The sequence below is a fragment of the Argentina anserina genome, chromosome 6 (assembly GCF_933775445.1).
Source record: "Argentina anserina chromosome 6, drPotAnse1.1, whole genome shotgun sequence".
NCBI classification, from domain to species: Eukaryota; Viridiplantae; Streptophyta; class Magnoliopsida; order Rosales; family Rosaceae; genus Argentina; species Argentina anserina.
This window is the reverse complement of record NC_065877.1, coordinates 23,599,773-23,621,323: the sequence shown is the minus strand read 5'-3', so window position 1 is coordinate 23,621,323 and position 21,551 is coordinate 23,599,773. Positions and strand designations below refer to the sequence as shown.

Genomic DNA, 21,551 nt, shown 5'->3' with positions numbered 1-21,551 from the left:
GTTACACTTGGGCGTGTTTTGCCTCCCACATGAAGCCGATCATGTACATTTTATTGAACTCCACCAGGCTAGCCAACGTCACTCTAAAAAAGAAGGGTTGTGCTATTAAAACACCATATTTTACTATTCACTCTCTCGTAATGATAAGAATAATGAGAACTAAACATGATCCAAGTTCAAAAGTTTCAATATTGAAAAATCAATTTTATAAGAATGGTTCCAAATCACACGACAAAGGTCGCCGATTCCATTTATGAGGACGGTGGCGCCGCTATGCAAGGCCGCAAGGGATAGAGAATTACACCAAATAAACTCTTTTTTTTTTTTTAATAAAAGAGAATATTTGTATATTTTCCAATTTCTGTACATGTAGTCATGTAATGATGCACCTACATTTTCCAATGAAAAGTATGGGTTATGGGTCTGTAGGAGCATACAAGTGAATGAAGTGATATAACTAGCAAGTAAATCAGAAACTTTTACAGGGAACCAGAAAATCAGGCACATTTTCATGTCAAGGTACTGGGGCTCTTCCCAATCGTCTGATTTCCCATCTCTCCCTAGACTATCAGATCGATCCCTACACCCAAGGCGCGTGCACATACAACCTCCCTTCCGACATCTCAACAAGACAAGCGACTGAGCCACACGCATTTCAAAACGCGCGTGACTTTGCTTGTATTAGCTCTGACGCACATCAAATGTCCAATTAACCGAGTCACCCCGGCGCATTTTAGCAACGTGGCAGCGAAAATTGCCGCTTTCGGTTCTCTTCACTCTGTGTGTGTGTGTGTAAAACAGAGTTCAAACCTCACCTCACCACCTTGACCACCATCATCCTCCTCCTCTCCTCTCTCTCTCCGTCGTCTCACTCGCTCGCTTGCGACGCGCTTATCACACTCGCCTCTGCCTCATTTCGCCGTTGACGGCACTCCGAAACCAAACTCGCTTCTCTCGTCGTCGATCATCATCAAAGTTGAGGTTTTTTTCTCTCTCTCTCCCTGACTCTGACTAAACCTCTCTCTTATAAGCTCAACATTCATTTCTGCATTTTCTTGTTACTGCATTTTCTCTCTCTGTTTTTTTAGGCGTTTCTGTGTTCATCACATCATGCTTTGTTTCCAGAATGAGCCGAATCATGTATGAATTATTATTTTTTTTACTTTTTTTGTTCTCTGAAATTTTTGGCCAAAATTACTGAGTTTCCTGCAACTTGAGGAGTAATAGTCTCTCTTTGTTTTTTAAAAATTATTTTTTTACGGCGTTGAGTTCATCGCTGTGTTTGCACAGAACGAAAATCAGGTACGGAATTAGAATTTTTATTTTTTAGTTTTTTTTTCTTTTTCGAAATTTAGAGAGTTTCCTGGAAATTGAGTGTGTTCACATTAGGGTATATGAGGGGGTTTGTGCTAAATATGACAATAGCGTGCTCTAATCTCTTTCCGTATCTTTTTGGTATAGTCTTGTTAGTTTCAAAGTTTCCAATACAATGAGTGGGTCTTAAAGTTAATTACGTTGCGACGGTTGATCACCCAATGACCTAGTTCAGGTACTTGATTTTGTTTTAGTGATTTTGGTCCTAAGCCTGTTGTAGTTATGCCGCATTGTTCTATAAGGATTTTCGTTTTGGTGATATCTGCTAGAGTGCTAGTACATCTCGGGTAAATGTTGTTTAGAGTTTAGGAATTTGGTGTATGTTCATCAGTTACTGTGCAATGCTGCATGTTGTTTGTGTTCCCCTGCGGATTTGATACATTTTTTGTTCTTGAAAACTCTGTTATGGCATCTTGGGTTGAACTGCTGAGGCTTTACTTTCATTACTTGCTACAGACATAACTTTTAAAAACACAGGAACAGCTTCATACAAATGTTTTGGAGCTGGTAAAGAATCATAGGGATATGGATGTATATCATGTGGGTACTTCAAGATTATAAAATGCGCAGGAACCATTTTGTTAATTGGTTATTTAAACAGTTTTGAACTGTATTTGTTAACGTAGTAGGGTGTGAAGATGACTGTGGGAACTCCCAAGAGTAGAGAGGCTTCTTCTAAAACAGGGGATGCAATTACCAAATTGTGGGATCCATAAGGATTTGAAACCTTTACATAATAAACTGGGAAGTAGGACCTGCCTGTAGTTCTGCTGTTCAATAATTTGAAGAGGTTTACTTCACGATCAAATGTTCAAGATTTCCCATTGCTATCTGCTACCTTTTTTTTTTTTTTCGGAACGATGTTTTTTTTCTTTCTTCGTCATTGTGTACATCTTTGGTTTGTTAATGCTGGTTTATTATTGTGTAGATCGAATAGGTGCTTTGTGTTTGATCTGATAGGATACACTCAAGTATCTACTATTATTCTGCTTTTATCTAGAGATTTCATAATCTAAATATATATTTTCTGGAGTGGTTGTTTGCTGAATTAGCTTTCAGTTCTTGTCTGACTAGAGCTTACGCGTTACAATATGTTGTTTCTCTGGTTTCAGATTTTTACTTTTATAATTGTGGACAATGATAATCATATTTACAATTATAGGTACTCCAAGACTATTGGATATGGAACAAGATTTCGAATTTAAGTGGGGTGCTCCAATTGATTTTCGTGGAAAAAGCAAGGATATCCGGTGCTACCAGTCTTTCACTTTACAGGGTGTGGAGTATTCCCTGTATGATTGTGTATACTTTTACCAGACTGGTGCCTTAGAAACAGAAATTGGTAAAATCATCCGAATATATTCCACAGCAACTGAAAAGAAGGTTAGGGTTGTGTGGTTTTTTCGGCCAGGTGAAATACGCAACTTTTTGGGTGAATACAAACCAGACTGGAACGAGATATTCTTAGCTTCTGGCAATGAAATAGGGGTCTCCAATGTGAATCCTCTGGTAAGTCAAATTTCAATGGTAATTATTCTTTTATTTCGGTTATTCGTAATTTCAGAGTTGGGGTGGCTTTTTTTTAGGGATGTTTTATGGAGATATGGGCTAATTTATTGATAATTTTTTTGGTTTATAAACTTATAAAGATGGTCTTACTGCATATTTGATATGAAGTAGTTTAACTTATCTTTAGCTAGCAATGAAAGTGATTAGCTATGGTAATAGTGTTATATGCTAGTAGTCCTGCAAGCATGGGCCATCCTTTCATGCAATCGGAAACAGGGGATTGTGGAAATGAGGTGATGAGGCAAATTTTATTGATTATTTCAGAGGGAGAAAGGGCTGTTCATGTGCGGTTAGCTTGACAGCTTGAAAGAAGTGATGCGCATACCTATTCACAGACATATCTCTCTCTAATCAGTACCTTATAATTAGGACTCTTAACAGACTTTTAAATTCAACTCAACTTGTAGATGAGTAATTGAAATGTTAGTTGATATTTTACACATGTCATTTAAAGGTTGAGTTTAAAAGTCCTTGTTATAAGGTTTGTGGTGGAAACTCCTCTAGACATACTGACATATAGATTTGTGTGTGTGTGTGATATTTTCAGGAACATGGTAAATGTCCATAAATCTAGTATTACTCCTAGCCGCTTTCCTTTTTGTTTTCTTGACAGTTATGAATATGTCTGTTGTCTTTCTCCAATTAAGTACTGAATGGTTTTTATGTTTTTATTATACTTAAGTTAGTTATCCAATTATACAGAAAAATTAAACATTGAATTTAAAAACTCTAATTTCAGGAAGCAATTGTTGGAAAGTGTAATGTCGTCTGCCTATTGAAGGATAAAAGGAATCATCTACCCTCTGAAGAAGAGTTGAGAATGGCCAACTACATTTTCCGTTGTACGTTTAATGTTGACAGACGCAGAATATTAAGGGATTTTCCGGATCAAATACACAATATCGATGGTTAGTCTTCTATGTCTGGGAAGCAGGATTTTTTAAGTTAATCTGACTTGCATTTGGTTATGTTATCTAGGATGTCTATTTTCTATCAACTATTGGGTTTGGGAGTTTTCTCATATACTTGTGGGTTTAGGACTTTCCATTCACTATAATTTTTCTTTGGTCATTAGCCATGTTTTTAAAAGGGCAACAAGCAGTAGAAGTCTGTATCTTGTTTCACAAATCAGGTAGCAGTTCAAAGAAATTGATTGACAGTTCTATGAGGGTTGCTACAAATCCACAATGCATTTAGTTTAACTGTAGAGCATTTAAGTGATAGCCTCAAATCTTGGGACTGCCACAATAATCAAATTCTCCTCATTTGGTTTATAACTGGACAGAAGTATAAGGAAGCTCGGGAGAGAAGGCAAGAAAGTGGAAGAAATAAAGAAAATATTTGTTGTTTCATGGTCGTTTTCTAACCTCCTCAAGTTAGGAAGATAAGTGCCTCAATTATTAAGCAGTTATATATTGATATACGATCACTAGAGGAAGCAGATGTGATAGATCATTGGTCAAAAGTGAAAATGGGGTTACATGCATATAGGGAAATTATCAGCTGGCTGTAGCAATAAACATGAAATTATCAGGGATAATTTGTTCAACAGAAAATGAGGTTATTTTTTCTTTGATTTAAATAGCTGAATATATGGTGTCGATAACTTTGCTGAGGTGCTTTACCTCGGGTGAAAATTAATATCTATCTTGGTCTTCAAACATTTTGAATGCAATGCAATGCAGTGAAGGAATATTTTAACAAGCCAAAACACCTAAGCCGCAGCGTTCACACGTTCCACACACACTTGAGAGACCAAGCTGGACCATCAAAAGTGTCTTCCTATTCACAATCGGATAAAGAGGTGACACGTCCAGTTAGGAATGGCAAGCCTACCAGCAAATCAATCCCTATTGTGAAAGGTAATTTCTGAGAATGCCAACTGTGCATGTTACATTTTTGAATTCAACTAATTAGATGAAATCATATTGTTTCTAACATTTGTGGGATCGGAGAATCGGACTCGTCCAGAATTGAAAGACCAAGCTGGACCATCAAAAGTGTCTTCCTATTCACAATCGGATAAAGTGGTGACACATCCAGTTAAGAATGGCAAGCCTAGCAGCAAACCAATCCCTATTGTGAAAGGTTATTTCTGAGAATGCCAACTGTGCATGTTACATTTTCGAATTCAACTAATTAGATGAAATCATTTTGTTTCTAACATTTGTAGGATTGGAGAATTGGGCTTGTCTAGAATTGAAAGACCAAGCTGGACCATCAAAAGTGTCTTCCTATTCACAATCGGATAAAGTGGTGACACATCCAGTTAAGAATGGCAAGCCTAGCAGCAAACCAATCCCTATTGTGAAAGGTAATTTCTGAGAATGCCAACTGTGCATGTTACATTTTCGAATTCAACTAATTGGATGAAATCATTTTGTTTCTAACATTTATAGGATCGGAGAATTGGGCTCGTCCAGAATTAAAAGACCAAGCTGGACAATTAAATATTCCTTCCAAGTCACAACTGGAGAAGCCAGTGTCATGTCCAGTCCTGAATGGTGAGCCAAGCAGCAAAGCAGTCCCAGTAGTGGAAGGTGATTTCTGAAAGTGCCAACTGTGCCTGTTGGTTTTGAATTTTATTGATTACATGGAAACAATATTGTTGCTTTTTCCAGTTAAAAGTTATCCATTGGATCCTTTTCTTCCACCTGTGAGCACACCGGATATCCGTCCTCTTAAGAAGATAAAAATTGCAGATAGTAGACCGCCATACATTGTAAGTATATAGTATCCGCAGTTGTATTTTCCACTTCCTCTTTGTCATGCCGCTTATCTTGGAAATATTTGTTTTCCTTTTACAGTTTGATCTTGATTTTTACTTTTTACAGAAATTACTGTGCAAAAGTGTTGCATTCAATTTAAGCCTATGATGTGAATGCACCCTTTAAAGGAAGTTTCTTGAATATAATTGTTTTGTTGAGATATATAGGTTAGCATCTAAGTGTATAAACTAAATTACTAAAATCCAGGGCCTTCTATTATAGTGAATTGGTTTTAGCTACATGTTCTTGTTTAAGTGTGGAATCTGATCTGAAGATCTTAAAGTCAGATCCATGTAATCACAACTTCCCAAAAGAACTTGAGTCCACATTCTTGTCTCTAGTGGTGGAAAGGCTCATAATTTTGGAAAGTGTTTGGAGATAATAATTTTGTACCACATTCAATTAGCATAAACTTTAATGGAGACAGATGCACTCACAAATCTAAAAAGATTTGTGATAGTAATCTGGGCTAGATGCTAATTTCTATTATTTTGTTAAATGCAGGATAAGAGTGGTTGGTTCAAGACAGGAGTGAGTTTCTTATCCTCATATTTTTTGTTGAATTCCCATTTACTGTTGAAGTTTCATACTAATTTGGTGTTGGATATGCTTGTTTGAAAAAGCTTTGTATTTGTTTTGTCCACAAAGTATGAGTTTGTACTGAAATATGGAAAGAATTTCTTTTATTAGTGTAAACTCTTCTTAAGATATTGTTAATGTAGTTATAAAACTATTAGTCATTTAAGGGCTACTAAATATTGAGTTTATCCCATGTGGGATCCACTGTTAACACCTCATGCTAAAGAACAATGATTAATGTTGTAGTTCTAGGGATGTATTTCAATTGAGAGATGAGAGAGGGAGGAATGATGGCAGCCACATGGTCCTTGACGGCAAACCGTTTCCTTTTCCATGGCTTCCTGACCAAGCTCGAATTATACTCCAGCTGTACCATGCAATCTCAAGGAGACTAAAAACCCTAGGATTTTGATTAAGTTCGTCAGGGCATTCAAACTCTGATAACAGGGGCACAAAGTAGCATACCATGGGCTTGACTTTTCCTACTAATCCTTTGTGCTGTCCTTGGGCATAAAGTTACCTAGATATAACTATTAAAATGAGTAAAGTTTAATAAATTTGCTGTTACAACATGGTTACAATAGGTAGATAAGGTTATATGATGATGCCTATAGTAGAATAGCAGATTTGATAACTCCATGTAAGGAACTATTAACACTAGGGTATCCAATAATTCAGGGACTTCAGTTTTGCTTTACATACTCAGTTTCAAGGTGTGAACCATCTTCTTTTCCTTTGCATTTTATCAGATCTATACATATCATTATAATCATAACCAGGTTTTCCATTTCAAAAATTTGCAGTCGTGGGATGATAAACTACGGGCAGCTGAAGGTAAAGGCACCTTGGTCCTGCTACACAATTTAGATCCACTCTTTGCATCCTCCGAAGTACAGGTACCTTTCCTTAATGCATATATAAATTTGGAAGTTTACAAGATGGTAAAAGAAATTCATTGAAACCAGATGTAGATGAAAAAGTGTGATCAACCGTGTATCTATCCCAGTATGAGTCTGGGAGATCATATTCAAAGGGAAATCATGCTTAATACATCACAATTTATCTTCAGAGTCTAGTTTGGACTGCATTTGAGCAGAAGGTTGAGGCCAGAATGATAGCATGCACTCCTTTTTTTGATCCTCGCTATGGTACAGCAGCTTCATTAAATGAATGAATCATATAGGTGTTGATCATTAAATCATTCTAGTTGAATTTTACTGTTGGACTAGTTACATTTATTCTATCATGGCCCGACAGGAAAAGCGTTTGTCATATTCAAGTCATCAGATGATGCAGAGTCTGCTATATTTCAATTAGATAGGAGATGCCTGACTCTAGCTGATGGGAGGTAGTTCTACTTTCACTTCATTTACAATTATGAGCACGATTATTTTAGTCAGTTACTATGTAAAAACTATCAATCTTAAATGTGCATTGGTAGCCTAGGAATGACCAAAACTTTAATTTTGAATCAATTCAAATATTTCTTTTTGTTTTGTTTCTTCATCTTTACTTGGATGCCTGCCAATTTTTTTATGGTTTCAGATGCAAGTTGGTCGATATCGTGCCTCATAGTTTGTTATTTTTGGTCATTTTATTATGACATTTAATAATTAGTGATAGAGTTTTGGGTTACTATCTTTTGACTCTGAGCTCTAGCTCTAGCTTTTAAAACGAGTTAAAACGCATGCTACTAAGTTGGTGAAACTTATGCATTGTTTAATTCCACTCCAGATGATCTTAGACATGTATATATTATGGATTTGCTTTTGCAGACCTGTCATTGGTACCATCTGCAGAGGGACTCTAAAACAGCCCGATAAAACATCCAAGTTTCTTGGACATCTGATGATTGATAGACACCGAGTTAAAAGCCTACATGAAGAGATGGTAAGCCCCCTTGGTCATAATTATCCTTTCATACAAACACAGATATACATATATACGATATGATGAGCCCTTCCAGTAAGGGGTCCATTTTTCTGATCAATTTTAATTGATCCACTTTTGCGTGACATTCCCCATCTGGTCAATTTAATGGATCCAGTTTTGCATAGCATTTCCCCATCTTGATTGTTCATTTCGGGAAATTTTACCCGAAATTGATGATCGGTATGAGATTGAACTAGATTAAATTAATGGATGAACCAAATTGTTAAACCTGGCCATCCATATTTAAAATTTTAAGTCACAATTCCAAAAGCTTTAATGGTTATCAATTTGGCTGATAATTGGCTGAAGTGATCTCTACTCATATAGACCTAAATATTGAACAATAGAGATGTTGGTATACGATCATAAAGTAGTTAAATAACATATTCCTTAAGAGCTTCTTCAGCAGACTGTCTTTTTTTACTCCATAGCTAATTTAGAGAGCATGTTTAAATTTTAAAATATAATAGCAGCTGCACCAGACTTATAAGTGGTCTCCATTATAACTTTTAGTTATCTCGCTTTGAAGTAGAGAGCAAGATGATGCTCTCTATTATTTAACTATCTTGGATCATGTTTAACATTTTTTTTCCCTTCTATTTTAGCGGCTGCATCAGACTCCCTAGTGGCTCTCCATTTAACTTTTAGATCTCACTCCTAGATACTGAGAGCGAGATGAGGCTCTCTATAATTTCTGTTAATGTAATACATTCCTTTGAGTTGACACTGCTTTTTTCTTCGTTTAATCAATGATGTAAATTAAACTTTAGATAAAATAAAGTGAACTGGAGCTGAGGCATTTTAAAAGTGTCTAGCCACATTGACTTCTTTGGGTAATATTGGACTGATATGGCTAATATTGCTAAAGATGCTCTTAAATGGCAAAAATAACAAGGTATTCCTTACTAGAAGAGCCGGAGTAGAGCCCTAATGATTTATAGATATGTAGTAATTTATTTATTTTTCTTTTCATAGAGAAAGGCAGTATCGACATCGCACTTTGCTCAGCCCAATACAGTTGAGTATAATATGGCAATGGACTGGTGTTTACTGCAGGAAAAGTCAGAATTGTGGTGGAAGGCTTTATATCAGGACCGTGAGGTGTTTTAATTTACTCTATTTCAATTTTATAGCATTGCATTATAGTTTCAGACGATATGCACTGCGCTCCAACCTTTAGTAACATGCAGGCCTAAGATAAATGATGTTGGTTTAGCATTGTTTTTTTCTGGTATTTTGTTGACATCTTGCAACGGATCCAACATGACACTAATTCCAATTCAAGCAGCTCATACATTATATCCCCTATAATTTGCAGTCACCATTTCTACAATAGAAAAGCTTTTGGCTCTTTAATGGATGCTGTGTTTTATAAGGGAAGAAATCCATATTTTTTTGTCAAATCTAGTTAACATTCTCCCTTTTGGAGTCCCTTCTGCAGGAAAAAGAGAAGGAAATAAAGAACTTGGGAGAACAAAAGTTGAAGAACCTAATTAGCTGGCATGGCAGTTCATAGATATATTTGGTAAGATTACACCCTTGGCCAAAATTGTTGTTGTAATTTCTGTTTACCATTACCTATAATACCTTTCGCGTTTAAATTCTATATTACTACTATTCCTATTATTGCAGGACAAATTTTTGTTTGCGGTGAATACAAATTTACAGTAGAGTGAGATATGGGTGTTTTGTAAATTCCAAAGACCGGAAACCTCACTTTGATGTAAATCAGTCATCTGCTCATCTCTAGTTTTGTGACCTTGGTAGGATATATCAGAAAAAGGTTCATTAGATAGCAACTATGTTTCTGGGAAATTCGTAAGCCCAGAATTAAATAGAATTTTAATTAGGGATAACTGCGGAAGAAATACAAGTCCGGAATCATGATCCTAATTATAATTTTCTATTCTGCATTGCGTATGGTGTTTACAGGATTTTCCTTCAAGTTTCTTTTCGAACTAGAAGTATATATAGGTGACAAAAATTTTCAACTACTGTATTAAACTTCATCTTCTGCCTCCAGTTCACTAAAAGAAAATGTATTAGGTATCCATTATTCAAACACCAACCCAAAAGATTCATTTCTTACAGATTCATTACATAATGTAGCTGTCATGCTTCGTTTGGCAGTTTGAAGGGTTTGACTATGCATCACTGCAATGCCCACCAAGAAAAGTCATTTCTTTTCTTCTCATTCATGTGGTTGTGGTGGTGTAAGAGCTGGAGTTTTTGTGTCTCGTGTTTTGCTCATCTCATTCACATTTTTGATGGCCTCGGATGCACCACCTCCGTTGTTCTCTGAGGTTCAGAAGCCTAGTCTGAAATTGCTATCCCAATTTCCAAATATGAAATACCTTTCTGAGTTGCCAATTTGCAAGTAGCAGGCATAATAACCACTAACATCGCTCAGACGTTGTTTCTTCAGGAATTGACATGCTTGTTTGACTCTATCACTACTAGTCTAGCTTTGTTGTCTTTTACTCGAGTAGAACACATATTTGATATTTCCAGATATCCTCGTCGAGGTATGCAGCAAAAACAAATTTTGTCACTTATTGATTGTATAAACACAACCTTTTTCTTTGAATTAGCAACAATTTTCCATGGTCAAGGATGCTATATGCGCCTCAAGGGTCAATTCTTTGGGAAAGTTTTAGTGGTGCACATCATATATGCCACAACCCTCTCTTTCCATGCAAATCAACTTCAATATATGGAAGAAAAGTTCTGCAACTGCCCTAATGGGTAACTTGGAATCCAAACAACCTCCACAATCTAATCATAAAGGAGGATCGATTACTTGGATGTTCCATTAAAGAAAAAATGGTAATGCCGGCTTCATTATCCTTCGTTGGCCATTTGGTAAGCAATTGATGTTCATCTAAAGGGTAGGGTCACTACAACCCTAACAAAAGTACCAAGTGAGCTCAACCCTTCCTTCCCATTCAATTAGCTAAACCCCAAGAGTAAGATTTAAGGCAACTCTCCACCATAAAATTGATGATGCAGTGATTCGAAACCCTAGACCGAGTTTTTGTGATAGTCACACGTAAAATTTAGGTGGTTCACGTAAGAGAATCAGTATTTATCAATAAACGGGTGGATCAATTTGACGATTCTATCGTTATTGTGTTCATTTCCTAGTATCACTCTCACTAGTCACGGAAACAAATTTTCCGACCACCCTCTATTTGTCAATCTTATGCCCAGTCTTCTAAACTCATGTCATGTGTCAAATTACTCAATTATTATCTAACTATGAGTTGAGAAAAGACATATGACATGAGTTTAGAAGGGTGAGCACAAAGTATGTAAATGAATGGTGGTTGGTAAATATGTTTCCAAACACTGGTAATCTCTCCATTATACAACTGTGATCTAGTGATCTACTATTCCATTGGGTAAATCAAATCACAGTTTTTAAATCAAAGACTCACGAAGTCACGGGAATTAGTAGGATCCAGAAGGACTTTTCCAGCTAACACCATGAAACCTGATTTGATTTCACACTTGGGAAAATCAAAAAATATTAATGGAGCAGAAACAAACAAAGAAACTAAAATCCAAATGTGGGATTTTGTTCGTAAATCAATCAGCATAGTAATCTCTGGCGGGTGTTTTAAAGAGGACGTGGGACTATTAAAGCGTCTTCATGACTCCACATTGTTATTGTTACAGGTCTAGAACTGAAACAATTACACGGAACTATTTTTTCCGGCCAATACTTCGGCTGGTCACTTCTACGGCCGACCATTTCTCCGGTGCGTCATCCTTGTTTCTTGTTTAAGATTCCGAAGCAAACTAATTCTTGTAGGTAAACCCTTCATTAGTATGTGTTTTATGTGTTCTTGTTTAGTTTCTTGAATGCATGATTGTACTATAGGATGTCCTTTCTGATTCTAGTGATGTTTTTGGACTGTTGAGGGCTTATGCAATCTTGGGTTTTAAGGCATTCTTGTGTTGTATTTATGAATGTGAGAATCAGGAGAGCATTCTGTTTAGGATTGAGTTGGGGAGATATCGGAGAGACTTTGTGAATGTCAATGAAGAGAATTCTAGTCTTACTTATTGAGTGACAACTGCAGGCGTAAGAAAACTGTGTTGAAAATCTTATACGCATTGCCAATGAAAACAAGAGAAAATTGGGATTTTTCTTTTCATGGGGGCCTTCCTTTATCTTTCGTATTTACTTAACCAAGAATTTGGGTTTTGCTAGCTGAGTTTGTTGACTGCAAATGAAAACAAGAAAAAGAAGATGGGAATTTTCTTTCATGCCGGCCTTCTTTTATTATGTTACATGCTTAACCAAGATTTTGGGTTAAGCCGGCTGATACGAGTTTCTGACAAAACTTAGTATATTAACTACTAAGCAAATAGTCTGTCTCTCCTTAAATTTTTCTGAAAGTGGGATTTGTTTGTCAGAAATGGAGAGCTTCAAAGCTCCATTCAGGGGTATTGCAAAAGATGTTCGAGGAAGAGCAGCATACTACAAGCAAGATTGGATTGGAGGCATTCGTTCTGGTCTCGGGTAAGTTTACATTTCAGATGAAATGGTGGCCTTGAAGTTACTTTACTCTCTTCTCTATTTTTTTTAGAAATTAAAGTTATCTACCTGTTCATTCTGCTAGGATATTGGCCCCAACTACGTACATCTTCTTTGCTTCAGCTCTTCCTGTTATAGCGTTTGGGGCGCAACTGAGTAGAGATACAGGTTTGTCAATTTTACATCACATCCTGGCATGTAGGTGCATATTGTTATTCATAAGACTTAAAAATCAGTAAATAACAAGCCTGAGTTGGGTGAGTTGGGTCACAATATGCTTTGGTCTCATTTTATGAGAATCCATTGATCAATAGACATTCTGAGCTTGGACTCATTGAACTCTTTCTTGTGTAGATGGAACATTGAGCACAGTTGAAACCTTGGCTTCTACAGCTATTTGTGGCATAATACACTCCATTCTGGGTGGACAACCTCTCTTAATTTTAGGAGTTGCAGAACCGACTGTTATAATGTACACGTTCTTGTATGACTTTGCAAAAGGGAAGGAAGATCTAGGGCCTGAACTGTTTCTTGCTTGGGTTGGATGGTATGGCAGTAAATCTTTGTAGTTTGAGAACATTACGATTCTGTCGATTCATGTTCCCAGAGTAAACGCCAGGAATACATTTTCACTCTTTTGACTTGAACTGTACAGGGTTTGCGTCTGGACATCCCTTTTTCTCATTCTGTTGGCAATATTCAATGCTTGTGATATCATCAACAAGTTTACGAGGATTGCAGGGGAACTTTTTGGCATGTTGATTAATGTTCTGTTCATTCAGCAGGCCATCAAGGTCAGTCTCACATCGGCAGTATGATCATTAATTTTTTAAACCTGATATACGTGATGGAAGGTAAACTAACACAAGGTTGACGTTTCCATGGAAGGGAATTGTGAGCGAGTTCAAGCTACAGAAAGATGAAGATACAAATGGGGGGACATATCAACGTGAGTCAATGTACACAAATGGTGTGCTGGGAGTCATATTTACTTTCGGCGTTCTCTATACTTCGTTGAAGACCAGGAAAGCAAGATCATGGTGGTATGCAACAGGTTTGTCAAAGCACTTGAGAAACTTGGTTCTTCTTGTTAGGATGGCTTTTAAATCTAGAATATGAAATTACTTGTTATGTTTGCTCTCCAGGGTGGTTCAGAAGTTTCATTGCAGATTATGGGGTTCCTCTAATGGTAGTGTTGTGGACTGTGATATCATTCAGTGTACCACACAATATCGTTCCCTCACAAGTTCCTAGAAGGCTACATAGCCCTCTAGCTTGGAATTCTGAATCTTTACAGCATTGGTCTGTACTTAAGGTAACTTTATACTTTATCATTGCTTGATTGAGCTTTCACTTCACTTGGAACTTTGAATTAATATTTTATGAATGAAGGCTTATGCATATGTTTTGGGAAATGGCTGCAATTTGAAGCAACTGTTTTGTTTTTGTTGCAGGATATGGGGAAGGTTTCTCCTGGATACATCTTTGCAGCTATCGTACCTGCTATAATGGTAGCAGGCCTCTATTTTTTTGACCATAGTGTTGCTTCACAGATGGCACAGCAAAAGGAGTTTAATCTCAAGAAACCTTCTGCATACCATTATGATATTTTGCTGCTGGGATTTTTGGTATGAACTGCAACCACATGATAAATGAACTTTCTGTAACGTTAGATTTGAGCAACGATACTTAAAAACTTATGCTCCCTTGTGAAACTTTTCAGACACTTCTTTGTGGATTGATTGGACTTCCTCCTTGTAATGGAGTCTTGCCGCAGGCACCCATGCACACCAAGAGCCTTGCGGTTCTTAATAAGCAGGTCAGTTCAGGATTTTTTCAATGAAATTGATCAGTTTCTTGATATTTCAATCGGCCAAATGAGATTCTTAATTGATCTAATTTTTATATATGCAGTTGATTCGAAAGAAAATGGTGAAGAGTGCAAAAGAAAGCATAAAACAGAATGCTAGCAATTCTGAAATATATGGAAATATGCAAGCTGTGTTCATAGAGATGGACAATTGGACTGCAGTAAGTTGCTAAATCAGAACATCTTTTCCTTTTTCATTAGCAGCATCTTACTTTGATTCACATGTATCTATAATTTGCATGAATATTCATTTCTAGTATAATAAAACAAGAAGATCTCTACGGAAGTAGATCATGAGTTGTGAATGGTTTCCATTGTAGGATACATCAGTAGTTAAAGAGCTTGAAGACTTGAAGAAGGCAGTTATGAAAACTGAACATGAGGGGGAGAATGCAAAAGATGCATTTGATCCTGAGAAGCACATAGACGCTTTCCTGCCTGTCCGAGTTAATGAGCAAAGAGTAAGCAACCTGTTGCAGTCACTTCTTGTTGCAGCATCAGTTTTTGCTATGCCAGCCATCAAGAAGATACCAACATCAGTTCTGTGGGGATATTTTGCTTACATGGCCATCGACAGTCTTCCAGGGAATCAATTCTGGGAAAGATTTCTATTTCTCTTCATTGCACCTAGCCGACGTTACAAGTAAGTATATAATTTTCCAATAAGCAGCAGATGCATCAGCACATTGTCTTAGAAAAATTCATTTAATTTCTTTTCCAAAATGATAATCGAATCACTGAATTCAAGGTTCTGCAAAAGTGAGCGGATTGAATACACTGATGAGGCACATGTATAAGAAATTTAGCACACTCGAGAATTTCAGGATTTTCGAAGTCCCCTCCGTGTCAGTCTAGTGAGTCTACACTTGTGAATTTTAGTTACTAGACATAATACTAATTCATATTGAACATGTTGGCAGGGTCTTGGAGGAGAGTCATGCTTCCTTTATGGAGTCAGTGCCATTCAGATTCATTGCCATCTTTACACTCTTTCAGCTTGTATACTTCCTGTTCTGCTTTGGTGTGACATGGATCCCCGTAGCCGGCATCTTATTCCCCTTGCCGTTCTTCCTTCTCATAATAATAAGACAGCATTTCCTCCCCAAATTCTTTCATCCATACCACTTGCAGGAGTTGGATTCGGCTGAATGGGAGGAAGTCACCGGCCCCCCCAAACGTTCTCTCAGTCTTGCTTCAAGGGTATGCAATTTCCAATGTTTTCATTATTAGCCTCAATTACTTTCTTGTGGTCACAAAAAACACCATTAACCATGATCGATCTACCTTACCTCAACTTTGTGCTCTTTATTAGGAACTCGAAACCACATGCGAAGAAGGTGGAGAGGAGCTGTGTGATGCTGAAATATTAGATGAGTTAACAACCAGCAGAGGAGAGCTGAAAGTAAGAGCTAGCTTCAGCGAAGACAAACGTGGTCTGGTAAAAGCGTCAACCTTTCATCTTCTTGATGTATAAACTGGACTACTTGAGGACTACCTAAGACAAATGGATTGAAACAGTTTTAGTTTATGGTTGTTATTTTAGACAAGGTAGCATGGTTGACATGTATCTGTGTTTTTGCAGGTTCACCCTCAAAATTTTGGCCAAACAGATTGAATAAGGAGCTGGATTCGACATTCATATAGGTGACAGAAAGTATAGATAGGGATAGGAATGAGAATTTTAAGTATTCAAATGATGAAAAAAGAAGTAAGCTGATGTAACACTCCAAGTTAGTATTGGTAGTAACGGTTGAGATTCTGATGTTGTTATCTCAACCAATTCAATACATGAGTCGAGGTTGATATGATATTTTTTTCACATGCATGTAGAATTAGCTCAAAGACCTTTTCTTTTTTCTGGTCTGATAGCTCAAAGACCTTAACAAGCAACTGAAGAAAGTGTATGATCGTGCCAAATTTTGACCGATTCAATGTGGTTAACATATACACGTTTTTTTATTTACTAAAGTTAGCATATACATGTTTACTTTGGAGAGCTTCACATACCTAATTCTACATTTTACTATTGGTCAAGTACTCTTTGGAAGGTAAAGGTCTTGAAATGACTTCAAAATTCCTCTAAATATACGTCTAATAATTCTGATAACAAAGAAGTTAAGAAAAAAAAATATTTTTTCCCAAACTCTCTGGTGAACTGTTCAATGATAATTCAGCTGTAGTGCAGATTTGCATAACTATGCACATCAATAATGTACCATTATTCAAATTTTCTCCATCCTTATAGTTTTCATAAATTGATACAATCAAATTTTGTGATATAAACATTCGAATACAATAACAACGTATATATTTTCATCTTCTGTAATAACAACTAGCTATAATACCCACAGGATTCTAACCAATATGATTATAATTTGTCATTTAAGAAATTTATTTTGTTACTTGCTGCATAAGTGAAACATATACGCAACTCATTAGTGTATTAGTCCAATGTATGTATTTCTTCTAGTAGTTAATTACAGATGAGTGGATGCAAAGAAAAAAAGTTAGTCTATAGAAACTAATTCTTATATCCCTCTTATCTTGATATGCAACTTGCTTTAGTTTATCTGAAGGTCGGTAACAATTCCGAATTTCCAATTGTGCTTAACAATGAAAGCAGTAGCTCCTCCTGCTGTTAAATGTGCTGCATTAAAGCAATTCCTTGGTTTGCATCATAGCGTGGTTATGATCAAATATATTTGTTCTCAGTAATAGTGGTTATTTTGATAAAAACGGAGTAAAACTCTCTCAATTATGTTTAAAAAACGAATGGTCGATTGTGAAATCTTATTTTATTTATTGAACTGCCATCTCACATTTACCCTCTTCTAACAATTTTCTTCCAATCTTACCCTTACTGAATTACTTTCCCAATAATCAACAAATGTTATATAGTAAAGTAAATTGCTCTGCTCCTGAACAAAAATAAACAAGGCCATTGTAACATATATAATTTCCTATTTCATAGAGCCCAAGAAAGAAAGACAATTTCTCGAGTGTAATACGACGTCGTTTAGTCCTTTTGTTTTTGAAAGAGAGAGACTTCTTCTTATCCTTTACCAGCCTAAACCCTCTCTCAGACTATCCGTCTCGTCTCCCTCATCTTCATAGCACGCAGAGACTCCCAAGTAAGATTTTCTCACTCTCTTCTCTTATTCAATCATAAACCCACCATTTATTTCACGCTTTAATCAAACCCCTTTGATTTCTCTACCTGGGTTCTTGTATGCCTCTGGGTTTTGGTGCTAGCTTTCATGGGTTTCTGTGATTCCCAATGCATTTAGATAACAACAACGACCCATAACTTGTTGACGAATATGACCATTGAATTTCGGATGCCCACTATTTTGGCCCTCAAAAGTTTACAACTTGCTTGCTAATCTGGATTAGGAGTAGCTAAAGCTGCAACCTTGCAGCTTCTTGGGGTTGTTCTCTGGGTTTTTGTTAAGTTTAATTGAATCTCTGGTAATTACATTGGGTGCTTAATTTTGTTGAAGACTTAGTAGGACCTCCCAACCATTCTTTGTTAGGGTTTCTGCTTCAGTGATTCTATTCTTGCTACTGTGAATGTGAATGTACCTAAAGCATAATAGTGTTATTGTTAGTTGGTATGGTTCTTATTGTTGTTTTTGATTTTCAGAGTGCTACAAGTGTAAGAGAGGTATGGCATCCCAGATAATAAGAGAATGGCTTGGGATAAACAGTTTCGCACCTGCTACGCAAACTAAGTTGTTTGAATTGCTTGGAAAGCTCAACCAAGAGGTTTCTTTTTTGTGCTATACACAAATAGTCGGTTCTTGTTTGTGTAGTTTGAGAGTGAGTAACTTTGTTGATTGATTTGAGTGTTGATGTAGAATGTGAACAGTTTGACAATACTTGTTATGGGGAAAGGTGGGGTTGGGAAATCATCCACTGTGAACTCGCTCATTGGTGAAAGGGCTGTTTCTATTAGTCCTTTTCAGGTATGTTTTTCTTGTCATTTTGTATTGCATAATTTCTTTGATTTAACATTTGTGAATGCGTTTTGGTTTTGTTTTTGTTTTTTTGAACAAGTTTCTATCTCTAGTCTGAAGGAAGCAGAGCTGTGATGGTTTCCCGCTCAAGGGCAGGATTTACCCTAAACATCATTGACACCCCTGGGCTCATTGAAGGAGGATATATTAATGACATGGCTCTCAATAATATCAAAAAGTTAGTTTTCATTTATCTATAATTCTTTTTTATCTCAATAATATTTTTCCTGGCTTTGTTCAAGACTAGTAATTTATCCTGTGTGGTGGGTTCTTTTGTTCAGTTTCCTTCTGAACAAGACCATAGATGTTCTGCTATATGTGGATCGACTGGATGCGTATAGAGTGGATAACTTGGACAGGGAGGTGGTCAAAACCATTACGGATACTTTTGGAAAAGGAATATGGAATAGGGCTTTGGTTGTCCTGACACATGCACAACTCTCACCACCAGACGGTTTGCCTTATGATGAGTTTGTCTCGAAAAGATCAGAAGCTCTTTTGAAAGCTGTTCGTCTCGGTGCTGGGTTAAGGAAACAGGAAGTGAAGGTGGGCGGCCATAACTTCCATTTTTTTCGTTTTGTTAACTTCATTTTGCTTTTATTCCGGTGAAATACTGTTGTTTAACTCTTAACTGGTTGCATGAACTTTTGGGAGGAAAGTACATAGATTTTTACATGTATTGTACATGTGTCTTGAAATTAAATAAGTAAATGGTACTCTCCTAGGCTTACAGAGAGCTATCTGAAAATGATTAAAGCATTCATCTAGACTGAGTTATCAACACGGTTATGTCATTCTAAATTGCAAAGGAAATAGTTAGGTCATTGTGATTCACTTTTGTCTTCTCCCATCTTATAAGAGGTGGTATATATGAGTACAAGGTTTTTTTGCATCTCACCATGCCATAGAGTATTCATGGCTTCTCTTGCATGGTTTCAGTTCACTGTCAAATGCCTGGACTTGTTCTATTTACGGCTCAACAATTGATGTTTTATGGGATCAGTATAATGCTGTACTGAATGTACAATGAAATAGTCACAGTTGTGTTTTATCTTTTAATTGAACACTTGTTTTTTTCCTTTGTCAACAATGGTGAAATGTTGTTCAGTTAGGTGGATTCCTGGTCAAGTGAGAAGTCGCTGTTTCCTTGTATATTTTGAATTTTATACCTCTATACATATTCCTAATGTATTAGAAATTAAAAATATAAGAACTGATAAGACACACTGCAAGGTCTCTATGAGTTGCTTCAAAGATTTAATTATTGGGCTGAGGGATGTTGGAGGTATACTCTAAATATTTTACATAAAGTTTGGGTGTGATTTTAGTATTAGGTTCTGATGTGGTGTGAGCCAAAATAAGGTTTGATTTAGTACTAGTTGTATGAAAACGTGCTCTATCAAAACTTAGTCAATGGATGAAAATGTGACTGCCTCTTTCATGTGTGCCAAAGTAATAGCAAAATAGGTTCTATGAAGTGACCAAAGAGAAGTTTATCCCATATCTTTTACTGTCATATGTGTATTGAATGTACTCTAGTATGTACTCTTGTTGTTTGTCATTGTGGGGAAAGCTAGACATGCCTCCTATGTTAGTTGTAATTTGCTGAGTCTTACCTTAATAAATTTAGTTAGATGAAGGAACCGGAATGCAATCTAGTTGCATCTTTGGTTCACAGTTCCTTTTTTCTGTGTTTGAACATAGTGAATGGTAATTGAATATTTAGTTTTGTTACGTTATTATTATTAGCTTCGTTATGCATCTAGAACTTCCATGTATCTAGCTCTCGGTTTCTGAAGGTTTTCCTGTATAATTGCAGGGCTCTACTATTCCAGTTGTTTTGGTTGAGAACAGTGGACGATGCAACAAGAACGAGAATGATGAAAAGGTTAGTTGTATCATTAGTGTCATACTTTAATCCATATGTTAAACATGTTATAACATGCTTTCTGGCTGGTTCTTGATTGTAGGTTCTTCCAAATGGTACCGCTTGGATACCTCATGTTGTCCAAACAATCACAGAAGTCTTCTTGGGTGGAAGCAAGTCGATTTTTGTTGACCAGAAGGTGATTGACGGACCAAACCCCAATGCTAGAGGGAAATTCTTAATCCCCGTACTTGTGGCGCTTCAGGTGAACTTTTGAACTTTTATACCTGGTTTGTTTTGTTTTCCTCTGTTGATGCAGGGACTGATATCTTACTTTCTGTTATTAGTACTTCTTTGTGGTTAAACCAATAGAGCGTCGCATCAGGATTGACAGTGCAAGAGAGAGCAGACCATCCTGGGAGATGCGGGATACCAGTAGTCGCAAGTACTAACTTGGTTTTTGGGCCATCTATATTCTTGAAAGCTTCTTGTGCTGATCATCTCTGTTCACTCTGTTTCGGGATCACAGTTTGAGTAGTCATCGTAATGCAGTATGAATATTCTGCGGCATATGTTTCTCTTTAGTATGTTGTGAAAATCAGATTATCCTCGCGATTCTTATGTTGGCGTTTGTAGTTAATTTTGCTTGTGTTGATAAATACTTTGTTTAATTACTTGAAGCATTTTAAGCACTTCTGATTTCTACACCTTCCCCCAGCAAATATCTACCAAACCAAAATTTTACATCCAACTAGGTACCAAATCATTACGGTTCTCAAGTGAGAGCTAAAAGGCTCGGAACTTTGTGATTTGATTGTTGTCGAGTCACGTCGGTTCAAATCAGCTCTACTCTATATATGATTCTATGAATAAACGAAGATGAGTGTACTCTTTGATCAAAAATGTCTCCCGATCTAGGCCACTTTAAGAGCTCAATTGGTTTTTTTTGTGTGAACAAAATAACCCAGCATCCCTCGGCGTAATGGAATGTAACTTCAGTATAACAAGAACAAAAGTGTTGATGTGCTTTGTA

General features: G+C 36.7%; 3 protein-coding genes across 3 annotated transcripts; all 3 read left to right on the top strand.

Annotated features, from left to right (window-relative positions):
- Window positions 1-7,053: 7,053 nt before the first annotated feature.
- Window positions 7,054-9,906, top strand: LOC126800214 (protein ANTI-SILENCING 1-like). The gene is made up of 7 exons (XM_050527529.1): window positions 7,054-7,186; window positions 7,360-7,438; window positions 7,548-7,638; window positions 8,066-8,180; window positions 9,198-9,323; window positions 9,664-9,747; window positions 9,855-9,906. The coding sequence occupies exons 2-6, from the start codon at window positions 7,402-7,404 to the stop codon at window positions 9,736-9,738; spliced, it is 444 nt and encodes a 147-aa protein (XP_050383486.1). The 5' UTR covers window positions 7,054-7,186; window positions 7,360-7,401; the 3' UTR covers window positions 9,739-9,747; window positions 9,855-9,906.
- A 2,740-nt stretch (window positions 9,907-12,646) lies between these two features.
- LOC126799088 (boron transporter 4-like) lies at window positions 12,647-16,432 on the top strand. The gene is made up of 13 exons (XM_050526204.1): window positions 12,647-12,750; window positions 12,851-12,933; window positions 13,120-13,312; window positions 13,421-13,559; window positions 13,654-13,819; window positions 13,911-14,080; window positions 14,220-14,393; window positions 14,489-14,584; window positions 14,680-14,796; window positions 14,956-15,278; window positions 15,556-15,835; window positions 15,948-16,073; window positions 16,218-16,432. Exons 1-13 carry the CDS (start codon window positions 12,647-12,649, stop codon window positions 16,248-16,250), a joined length of 2,004 nt encoding a protein of 667 aa, XP_050382161.1. The 3' UTR covers window positions 16,251-16,432.
- Window positions 16,433-17,693: 1,261 nt separating this feature from the next.
- On the top strand, window positions 17,694-21,223 carry LOC126799095 (translocase of chloroplast 34). Its single transcript, XM_050526214.1, has 8 exons — window positions 17,694-17,766; window positions 18,279-18,400; window positions 18,493-18,600; window positions 18,705-18,829; window positions 18,933-19,197; window positions 20,471-20,539; window positions 20,622-20,783; window positions 20,866-21,223. Exons 2-8 carry the CDS (start codon window positions 18,302-18,304, stop codon window positions 20,968-20,970), a joined length of 933 nt encoding a protein of 310 aa, XP_050382171.1. The 5' UTR covers window positions 17,694-17,766; window positions 18,279-18,301; the 3' UTR covers window positions 20,971-21,223.
- Window positions 21,224-21,551: the final 328 nt, after the last annotated feature.

Excerpts from the sequence above, each read along its gene's own strand:
- LOC126800214 (XM_050527529.1), top strand. The coding sequence starts at position 7,402 with ATGATAGCATGCACTCCTTTTTTTGATCCTCGCTATG. Across the intron at positions 7,639-8,065 it reads CTGACTCTAGCTGATGGGAG|ACCTGTCATTGGTACCATCT; the intron begins GTAGTTCTACTT and ends TTGCTTTTGCAG. Across the intron at positions 8,181-9,197 it reads AAAGCCTACATGAAGAGATG|AGAAAGGCAGTATCGACATC; the intron begins GTAAGCCCCCTT and ends TTCTTTTCATAG.
- LOC126799095 (XM_050526214.1), top strand. The coding sequence starts at position 18,302 with ATGGCATCCCAGATAATAAGAGAATGGCTTGGGATAAACAGTTTCGCA. Across the intron at positions 18,830-18,932 it reads GCTCTCAATAATATCAAAAA|TTTCCTTCTGAACAAGACCA; the intron begins GTTAGTTTTCAT and ends TCTTTTGTTCAG. Across the intron at positions 19,198-20,470 it reads TAAGGAAACAGGAAGTGAAG|GGCTCTACTATTCCAGTTGT; the intron begins GTGGGCGGCCAT and ends GTATAATTGCAG.
- LOC126799088 (XM_050526204.1), top strand. The coding sequence starts at position 12,647 with ATGGAGAGCTTCAAAGCTCCATTCAGGGGTATTGCAAAAGATGTTCGA. Across the intron at positions 12,751-12,850 it reads GGCATTCGTTCTGGTCTCGG|GATATTGGCCCCAACTACGT; the intron begins GTAAGTTTACAT and ends TCATTCTGCTAG. Across the intron at positions 14,394-14,488 it reads TTTTGCTGCTGGGATTTTTG|ACACTTCTTTGTGGATTGAT; the intron begins GTATGAACTGCA and ends GAAACTTTTCAG.